The 11,158-nt window shown below is 39.7% G+C and overlaps 1 protein-coding gene across 3 annotated transcripts in view; it reads left to right on the forward strand.

Annotated features, from left to right (window-relative positions):
* Lrmda (leucine rich melanocyte differentiation associated) overlaps window positions 1-3,240 on the forward strand; it is a 1,039,777-nt gene extending 1,036,537 nt beyond the window's left edge. The window contains exon 7 of one of the 3 annotated variants that reach the window (XM_048339109.1): window positions 2,875-3,240. In XM_048339109.1, coding sequence (XP_048195066.1) covers window positions 2,875-2,988 — 114 coding nt within the window. In that variant the 3' untranslated portion in view covers window positions 2,989-3,240. The remainder of the gene's footprint in view (window positions 1-2,874) is intronic. The other 2 variants (XM_048339108.1, XM_048339110.1) reach the window with 2 other exon arrangements.
* The last annotated feature ends 7,918 nt before the right edge of the window (window positions 3,241-11,158 follow it).

Raw genomic sequence — 11,158 nt, forward strand, 5'->3', positions numbered from 1 at the left:
AATGTGGCTCAGAGCACAGCCTGGTGCACATTCCAGGAGTTCTGTTCCCATCTGGTTACACACAGGGGAGAGTCCAAAGTAGAAGCTCACTATGGAGAGAGGGGAGAGAAGGGAAATCGCACCCCTGGGTACATTGAGAGTTTACTCCAGTAGAATGTGGCTGTGATGGGGAAAGGGGTTGGTGTGCATGCACACACCTGCCTTTCATACTTTTGCTCAAGAGAAAGACTATTTGCCATATCTGACAACTCTATCCATATATTTTTTAATAAAAATCACATCGATAAAGCTACATTGTACGCATAACTTGACATGTTGAATTGAAACCTCTTTGTATAACTACTTAAAGACCATATAAAATTTTTAATTCACTTTAGTCTGTTACCATAAAAAGAAATGAATGCCCTTTGGCCCCATCTTTCCAGATTAACAAGCATTTACTTAGATCAGTTAGATTTCAGCAACTCCCCAACAAATTTTACCATTCCTATGAGGCATTCCTACCCAGGTCCATAGAGATTGCCAAGGCCTGCCCAGCCCTGACCCCTGCAATCCTGGCATTGGTGATAATATTTGCACAACCCTAAACAACATGTAATTTAGCACAACAAAGGGACCAGGTCGGTGCCAATAGCTAAGAGAATAACTTAAGCCTTGAGAACGGTCTCAGTGAGATTTCATCCAAGCTCAATATTTCCAGGCAGCAGACCAATACTAAAAACTAGAAACTGGGGATCAGAAGCCAAGGATAAAGCAAGAACAATTGGGAAGAATGATCCACAGGAGAGTTGCTTGTGGGAACCTGGCCGGCAGTACTGAGAAGCGCCAACCGGCTCTGTCACCCTATCCCTCTTCCAACCCTAAAATATCCTGAGACACTCCCCCCCCCCAATACATCCAAATTTGTCCCAAGCTAGGGAACATCTGTCCTGTACTTAAAAGTTTTAATGAGTCACTTGAATCCCTCAAGAATGAAGTTTAGAGCTCTGTAATAGAGAAACATCCCTTTTGCCATCACAAAAATATTTACTACTCAAAAAGTCTGAGGTGAAGGTCCTGGCTAATTTCAAGCTTTAATTTGTCTCAGATTAACAACAACAAAAAAAATGTGCTATGGTGCTTGTTGACTTCACACTATCAGACTGAACGCCCCACCCCGGAATGCCTATTTTCGCAGGCGGTTTGTAGCTCATGAATTTCTGTGTTCTGGGAATCTCCTTTGGGTTTTTTCCCTCCTAGTTGTGAACATTTCAGAGATTCAAGTCTCATTAGTGCTAAGACAACTGTGTGTGACTGTATTTTAAGTTAGATCTTCTAAAACAGGTTTTTTTTCTTTTTTGAAAGAAAAAATGGCCAAACCAAAGTGCAGTTATAAATATTTTCTTAGAAAAGTTGATTTTCTATTCCTTAATCTCACAAGGTTTCACAGTAACCATGGCAAGAGATTTTTGTTGAGTATTTAGGATTAATAAGGGGAGTTGATTTTAAGTTTGACCCTAATCTTATGGGTGTGTACACTGTTAAGAATCACAAAAGCAACAAATGGCACATGTTTTCTCGCATATGTGGAAGCTAGACCTAAAATACAAGGCGGCATAACATATACAAGGCTCAATGCATTTACTTAAAAACAAACTTGACTAAAGGGTGGTATAATGGTATACTTAGGGGGGTGGGGATCCAAAAGCATGATTCCTGAACAACTACTGTTCATCAAAACCAATACCAAGAAATGGAAACATGTTTTGGGGAGTGGCACAGGAACGGAGGAAAGATGAACACGCATGGTCATTATATTTAACATACATTATGTGAGCAAAGAAACTATATAACTTGAGGGTAGGACCAGGAAGGGGGAAGAAAGAAGGCAGGAAGGGGTGACATTGACCAAGAAGCAATGTAATTCATAACCTGACTTATGGAATTGACACCTCTTTATAAAAACTACTTAATAATAAAAATGCAAAAAAAAAACCCCAAACAAACCTTATAAAAGCTCCTTTCAAATGTGAGGAAAGCTTTCTGCAGACAAATGACATAAAGCCAAACTGAAGATGCAAGTCAAATGCATCATACCCGGATGGCGTGTTGGGAGGCACTATGAGAAAAGGGCTTCTCACGTCAAGAGCTCTTGCTTCTCTCCATGCAGCACTGGTCACCCTAAATCATCTGCACATGCTTGAGTCCGCCCAGGCTCCGCAGGATTCTCTCTAAGAGTTTAGAAGGTCCGTTTACAACTATAACAAAGCACACTGAAGATTATTCCACAGCTTTCATTTGGGCTGGAGACATCTTCAATTTTCTGTTCTTAGAAACTCTGCTAAGAATTCTGGAAAAAAGAGGGATGTGCTATAATCCTTCTAAACTGGGGAAGCCTCTCAGAGAGGTTGTTACTCCTGGGGAGCCAGCACTGAGTGGTGCAGGCAGAGGTGGAGCTCAAGAAGGTAGAGTTAGGCTGGGCACTGATGCTTACACCCTTAATCTTGGCTACCCAGAAAGTTGAGATCACTGAGGATCTCAGTTCAGTACCACCTTGGGTAGAATAAAGTCTGTGACTCTTACCTCCAATTGGCAAGGAAAAAACCAGCCATGGAGGTGTGGCTTAAGTGGTAGACTGCCAGCCTTGAGCAAAGTTGCTAAGCAAGACTGTGAGTTTCTGCATTCAAGTCCTAGTACCTGTATATACACATGCACACCCGCATGCGTGTGCACACACACACACACACACACAGAGACACACATGTAGGTAGAGTCATTGTCTTTTGAGGTGCACTACATTTTCATTTCCTGCTCCCCACTGAATCCGTTTCACAACATCTGCTTTCAGGACTACACTGACTGTGCCACTTGTAACAATGCCTTTCTCTTTTCCAGGTGTCCTGGGCAAGTGTCACTATGTTTACTATGGGAAGAACTCAGAGGGCAACAGGTTTATCCGTGACGACCAGCTGTGAAAACTGGTTCTGTGAGCCTCAGCTTTTGTCATGAAAATAAAAAAGAAAGCAAAAATAAAGGAAAAGCTAAAGAAAAACAAGAGTCCACATTGCATCTCTGTGGGAAGGCTCCAATTTCAGCTTGCCATACCTTGTGCTGACTTTGCCAGGCCTGTCAAGATCATCCTGCTGCTTTAGACTGAGTGGTCACAGGGAGATTGACATGATTGCCCTTAAGCAGGGCTCATCCACTAGGATGACAGACAGCAGCGTCCGAGCACCGGGGCTGACAGCATGAACACCATGATCGATTGCCTGGTCCCTCCACTGCTTACAGGAGAGCAGAGGTCACACCTGGGGCCTCACTGGGCATGCTCAGTGGCTCCGGCCTTGTGAGGGGGCGGGGCGGGAGGGGGCTGCCTGCAGCTTGCCTAACTGAGCCAGGATGCCTCTGCTGTCCCTGTGCTGTGGGTTTATTTTTAGTGGAATGGCCAGAGTATAAAGGAAGGACAAGATCCCCTTCTGCACATGCACCGATCTCCTCCATCCTGTCGTATTTTGTTGCTTTGTCGGTTTATAGAGAAAAGAAGTGGCTCAACTAGCTCATACATTTATGGCTGGCTTTGTGTTTTTTAAAAACCCATTTTGGATTCACACTTCCCCCAAATCCCTCCCTGCAGAGCCTGGGCATCATCCTCTTGTATTCATTTCCAAATCTACCTGCCCTGAACATGGTACAGGGCAGGCTGCCTCTCACTACTCAGGGTTTGGTTGCACCAAGCAATCTTACTCCTGTTGAACCACACACCCTTGCCTGCTCTGCCTATAGCCATAGTTACACTTGGAGCTTGCTTGTTCCTTTAGGCACTATTTTCAAGTAGTGAGATGAGGAAAGATAGAGTGTTAGGGGTCCAGAGGTTGAAACACAAAATGAAGGCTATGGAAAATACCCATCTGATCAAATAAAAATTTCCTGTTTTTTTTTTTCCTCAGGGCCTCTCAGAAATCCGATCCATACCTTCGAAAACCTTGGTGCATGGTTGTCTGGGTTTTAGCACTAACATCACACACACAAAGACTACACGCTCACGCTAACATCACACACACAGAGAAAAAGACTACACGCTCACGCAAGTTGCATGACTCTCCCTGCATTGAACTTACTGGCCCACAAACCAAATCACTCTGCAGGATATTTGAAAGGCTGCCGCTGCTGCTGGCCCTTAACACAAAAGTATTTATCTGTTTATTTATTTTTTGCTTCCTGTATTTAGACTAGGTGTTCATTGTTTTGGATTGCCTAGAATTAGAACTGCAAAGCCTGATGAATTCCCTTCAAGAACAAATAAGTGAGTGACCAGAAAGTGGCTGTTGTAAAAGTCTGTGAGCACTTGGCATACTTGAGCTACTTGGAGAAGCGCCTCCTCTCTCAGCTCCAGCCTCTGGCCCACCCACTCAACATGGGCCTGAATGACATACATCATGGCTGCCAGGAGTTCCACGTGGAGATTATGCAACCTCCATTAATCAGTTGTTCAGCCCCATTCACATTAAAATCCTCAAAACCATTAGTAATCAGAGCCTTTCCAACCTTTGCCTTCATCTCTCCAACCCACTCATAACGGGAGTTGATACCTGTGCAGTGTGTTATCTACAAATTCAGCTCTAGGGTAATGCTGGAAATTAGCTGTGTCAGGTCACACCCTGCTTCTTTGTTGAAAACTTTCAGTGCCTGTTTTGTCTATGGCATCTAATAGGCAGCAGAGCTCTGCACAAGGGCAGCTAGACTAGGCCGATGTCATATCCAATCTAGCGGCCCATATATCCTTGTCTTTATAAAAGGCTTTAACCCTGCCTCAAACAATAAAAAAGCACTTGTGAACTGACCACAGGATTTTTCCATCTTTATTTTTCTTTCTTGTTTACTCCTCTTAATGTCAGAACCATTTGTATTGTGTGAAGGAATGTCTCTCTCAATATGAGCTTTGGAAACAAAAAAATATATACATATTTGGAGCAAGTTATTGACCTCCTTGTTTGCCTCTTTCTGGCTTGTTTATCTGCTTCCAGAATGGTATGATAACTTTAATGAAGATTAGCTTTAATTATAATTCACGTAAAGGCCATTGCAGTGGTATATTCATCTTATTGATAGAATTAGAGTGAGTTTGGCTTCTCTTAAGCAGGGATAATGATAATGAATTATTGCTGGGTTGTTTACAACTCCTCTGTTTGTTAAGCAAGCTCTGCCATAAAACAAACACTTTGGTCCAAATTGGCAGGGCAGGAAGCCAGGTTTCATGTTTATCTTGAATCTGTAGGAATTCCCCAAATCTTGTTTTTGCAAATCAGGAAAATAGAAGATAATACATTCAATCGGAGCTCAGGCATGTTTCCTTCTTCCTTTTCCTTTCCTCCCTTTTCTTTTCCCCTTTCTCTGGTACCTGTGAGTTTGTTCTTTAGGGATCACAGTTCCTTAGGGATCACAGTGCCTGACCTTGCTGTTCCCCTCCACCCCCACCCCCAGCAGAGCGACTCCCACAATAGGAGTCATGCATTCCGGAGTTCTCTGTCCTCCACAATGTCAAGGTGACTATATCTCTTCTTAAGTAACATAATTTTATAGAACAATTTGTTCCTTGGGGAATAATGTCTCAGAATGTGGGGAATCCTATTAAAAAGTACAGCTATTGCAATCATTTGCTTTTACTTTTACCAGCTTTGCTCATAAGCCCTCCATCTGTTTGTTGCTTTAAATAGAAGCACATTAGAAGTGATTATCACTCTATCAGACTGTGTGTCTCTGTGTTGTGTGTTTTCACATATTCATGTACACTAAGGATAAAAGAAAGCAAAAATACAAATTCCAGATGAAAGGAGAGTGAAAATGTGTGTGTGTGTGTGTGTGTGTGTGTGTGTGCATGTTATACATTTTCAGGGAATAATGCCCTTCTTGCTGTTTCTAAGAAATAGCCTAGCCAGGTTATTTTTGTTAATATACAGATCTAAAGCAATCCACAGGGTTCTTTTCATCAAAACACTAAGAGTTTTCAGAACTTTCCACTCACCAGGACAGGCTAAGTCAGAGAGATTGTGTCACAGAGAGAACAAGGCAGGGCCCACTAACACTCTTCTATGATGACTGTCCACTGCAGTCGATCCACCATGATCCTTCACTACCTGACAATTACACTTTTGTTTCCAAGCGGCCATCACCACAAAAGAAGAGTGCCACCATTACTTGGTTTGAGGCTTTAATTTGTTCAAACACCACACTGTAACCTACTCTTAGTAAAAAAAAGGGAGATGAGCCCAGGGGAGCACAAAGCATACTGTTCACCTGTTCATGTGCAAACCAGGCTATTGGCCCTTGGTACCACTCCAAATGTTACTTCTAATGAATGGGCTGCCACTTTGGGGGTTTGAAGAACATTACGGCACAACCACTTGTCTAAAAAGTTCTGTCCTTCTACACACTGAAATCACCCAGCATTGTTAGTCCTCCCTTAGGAAGCTATAAGCTAAATCTTAATTTGAGGCTTTGTGATAGGGTAGAAAAAATTATGTATAATGTGTTCCCAGATTAGCATATGTGAATCCTTCCAAAGTCACTCAGAAAACAACCACCTACCACAAGGGTACTGAGCTAAGAAAGCTGAGTTCTAAGTATGGAGTGTGTATGGTGAAAAGTTGCTACAAGGCTTATGTAATGGGACCATGCCCAGGAAGAAGAAAAGTTAAAACTGTGGAGTTTTAGTGGCTATGCTGGGACTGAGAAGGTAATAAGAAGAGAGGAGCCAGTTTTCTGCCCATCAAAATGGTTTTTATGATACTCACCACTAAGTGATGTTTAGGACGATGTTTCAGAACAGAATCATTTTTTCTACAAATGAGTCCTGCCCCACCTTAATGTGTTACCTGTTTCCCTGCCCAGGACAGTGAAGCAAGGTGGAACTGATGGATGGCAAAGCATTGTGGGAAAACATGATTTCATGTGTAATGGCTACACCTGGGCACAAATGACTAGGGCTCATGCCTAATCTTGCATAGAAACCAGCATCTTAAGGTAACTTATCCAACGGTTAGAGTGGCTAGAAGATAAGGAGAAGACATAAATTCAGGATAGGAAAATCAGAGTAGGAACCATCATGAAGTCATTAAGTTTAGAGAAAAGTGGACACCTTAACAAGAGCAACACAAAAAACAAAAATACTTAGAAAAAAAACAGGACTTCTATGCATGGCTGAAGATGCTAAGAATGGGATTCGGCTCTATGTTCTAGGCAGAAAATGATATGAAATCAATTAACATGAAATCCCCAATTAACATGCAGATTATTCTAAACCAACATTTATTACCCTAAACCAACATTTTCTGTCTTCTTACTAGAGTGATTCACTGAACCTTAAAAAATGAGAATGAGCTTAGACAGCCCTGAGGATAATTTCTGTTACACACTACTTCCAGTCTGGGCATTTGTGAGGAGAGGAGCAAAACCCTAGAAGTGAGTATACCCATACATTTTAGATGATTCCAGTCATGGAATATCAAAATAGGGAAGAGTTCATAAACATTGTATTTACAAATTTGAAATATATCTTAGTTAAAAGTAATAACTGCTACTATGAAATAAATTCAACTTGAATCTATTTTATATATAAATTAGTTTCACACCAGGTTTAATGTGGAATTTTCATTTTCATGGCACTACAACCTCCCATGCAGGGAAGGAAACAGCACTCTTATGCCCTCCCTATAATTTTTTTTTATTCTATAACTGTGATAGAACAAGCTTTCTTGTGCATAATATTAACTTAGTGAAGAAAATAAAAATTGATAGCTACAAAGCCTTCTAAAAATATTTAACTAGTAGCTTATCAGAAACAGTTATGAAGTCATCCTAAACAACTGAGAGAGTATTCTAATATTCCTCACTGACAGTGTAAATAAGTTCTTTTCTATGGATTCCAAAAATTAGCATTAATTACTGTCACCATGTAATGTAGTAAAATATGCATATTTTCATACATACTTTGTGCTTCCCTTTCTGAGGAGTTTATCATCTACACTTTATGTTAATTCAGGCTTTGTTATAACTTCTGATTCACTCTTATCCTTACTGGGCTGTTATCTCTCTTAAAGTATTTACCAAAAAATTCCATGGTCCATTCTGAGTTTGAAATTTGCTTCAAAACTATGCAAATCTGTGTCTATAAGGATGCACAACCATGTCCTCACTGCAATATATCTATTGGGCACCTTAGTGCCCCAAATTAGAAAACAGGGACATAGAAGATGCTCTACTTGGATAAGTACTGTCTAAACTAGACTAAATTAAGCACAAAAATTATGTTGTGATAAGTAGTATGAATAGAAATTGTAAGAAAGAACTACAAATGTTAATGTAACAGAAGTGACAGAAATTAATTCCAAATATAATCATCCATCTTAATCACAATCCTATCATCTTGGTCCCAAATGGTACCATCTCCTAACCTAGAAAACGGGTCACTCTTGTATCCTTACCAGGTTCTCAGTTTTACCATTCTTTTCTCACAGCCTAATCTTTAAAGGAAAGCCAGTGTCCAAAAGTATCTTAGGGTGGTTTCACCCTATTTCCTACCATGGTTTCCAGTCTCACTTGCAGAGAAAACTCATTCCCTCCAAGACCCTATATGACCCTCTACAGTATGTTCTAGAGGAATTAGTGAGCAAATAGCTATGGAGTAAGACAGAAATAAAGGTAAATATCATACTTTACACACCTCCCCTTACCCTGTCCTCTCTGCCATGCTGACCTACAAGTACATCGTGGCTCAGCAACTGTAACTTGCCATCCATCTGTCTGAAATGTTCTTCTACTAGTCACCCTCATAATGGGATGATTCACTTCAGTCAGATCTTTCTTCACATGCAACACCACAAGCGGCCCTCTGAGGTCAGCCTCTGCCGAGCAGAGACCCTAGTTACTTACCCATCATATTCTGTTTACTTTGCATTACTTTCCTCTATTGCAATGACATGTTATATATGTAGTTTCTTATCATTTGTCATCTAAATACAGAGACGTGACTTATCTGGTGCTTAGCCTACAAGGTGGTAGACATCCAATAATCATTTACTGAGCCATAGATCCCACACTGCCACTGGACTAGAGTGTGCAAGTTCTATTCCCTAACACTTGGTTTGAACATATATGCCCTATATTCTACCCCTATAATTGCTACTGCTCAGGAAACATCTACTGTAGTACAGAAATCCAGTATGGCCATTTCATCATCCCTACTGTGGGGTACTATATCCCCGTTTGCCTAGTGGAGTGACCACCTTCCTTCTTCATGAGGCTCCTGGAGTCAGAAGGGTTCTTTGACCTTGCTGCCACATGAAATATGTTCAAAGCTACTTATTACAGGCAAAGAAGCTATACTGCCATAGAAAAATGTGCTTTTATATCTTTCACATTTACATTAAAACTTTTAACTTTTATTTATACCAGTTATAACTACTTTTATTAATGCCAAGGATGATCAATTCTAATTGTCTTTTTGTGGAGTCTTTAGAAATTTCTATATAGAGATTCATATCATCTGCAAAAAAAAAGGAAATAATTTGACATCCTGCTTATTTATGTCTCTTCTTTTTGTTGACTAATTGCTCTGGCTGAACCTTCCAGTACCATATTGTGTAAGCAAGATAAGAGTAGGCATATATGTCTTGCTAACCAACACCAATGTGTCTTACCAAATTATTATGCTAAGACATCTTCAGGAGAAACAAAAAAAAGCAAAACCAGTCAACTAAGAATACAATACCCAACAAAGCTTTCCTTCAGACATAAGGGGATATAAGGGGATATAAAGACAAGCAAAAACTGAAGTAATTCATCACCACTAGACCAGTCTTACAAAACATACAGCTACAATCATGAAAATACGTAAAAGTATAAACCCATAGGAAGATAAATAAAAAAAACATATACTACTATGTTGATAATAAACTATTAAACAAAGATGAAGAGGAAGACAGGAAGAACAAATGATATTAAAAACAAAGAGGAAAAAATTAACATAATTACATGAATAAAATTTAAACATCAACAATATCCTGGAATGCCAAACATAAGATACAGGCTGGCTGAATGGATTCGAAAACAAGGCCTGCTGATAGGCGATCTATAAGAAACTCAAATGAGGGCTAAAGACATGGCTCTGGTAGAGCATCTGCCTAGCAAGCATAATACTCTGCACTCCCCTTGCAAAGAAACCTTAAGGCAGACTAAAACTAGAAGAATGGAAAAAGAAATTCAACATAAAAACCATAAATGATCGAGAGCCCTAATATATCAGACAAAATAGTTTTTGACAAAAGCTGTATAAAAAGAAAAGTCATTACATATGTCCAAGAGATTAACTCAACAGGAATATAGAATTTTAAATATATATGAGAATGCCAACCACCTAATTTTATAAAACAAACATAATAAAGTCTAAAGAGAGATAAAAAGGCTCCAAGACAATAATACGAGGAGACTTTGCCATCTTGCTCTTCTCTATGAATGGATTATCTAGATAAAATGTCAACAACACACACAAAAAATCACAATGAAACTGTACTATATGTCAAATGGACCTATTTTATACAACATTTCATCCAACGACTTCAGCATATGTGTATTTTTCACCAGTACATAGATAGTTCTCTAGAAGGGACCACATTGTATACCAAAAATGTCTCAAGAATCAAAATCTTATCATGTATCCTCACCACAAACTAATAAAACTAGAAGTCAACAAAAGAAACAATGAATAATACAAATTCAAGGAGACTTGGTAACATGCCATTGAATGGGGAAAAAAAAAGGTCATTCAGGAAATCAAAAGTGAAATTTCAAAAAGTTCCCAGAGCAAGTGAAATTGGAAAGACAACATATCAGCACTTATGGGATATAGCAAAAGAAATATAAAGCAGGAAATTTATAGCAACAAGCATGTATATCAAAAATGACTTCAAATAAACAACTTATATCCCAAGGACCCAAGGAAAAGCAATAAAAAGCCAAATCTAAAATCAACAGAAGGAAAGACCAGAGCTGAAATAAATGAAAATGCAAAGGGCCAACAAATCAACAAGCAGGTGCTGGTTTTATAAAGATAAAATTGACATGGGCTTGGAATGTGGCCTGGTAGAGTGCTTATCTACCATGCATAAAGCCCTAGGTTCAATTC

Source organism: Perognathus longimembris, chromosome 2, assembly GCF_023159225.1.
Source record: "Perognathus longimembris pacificus isolate PPM17 chromosome 2, ASM2315922v1, whole genome shotgun sequence".
NCBI classification, from domain to species: Eukaryota; Metazoa; Chordata; class Mammalia; order Rodentia; family Heteromyidae; genus Perognathus; species Perognathus longimembris.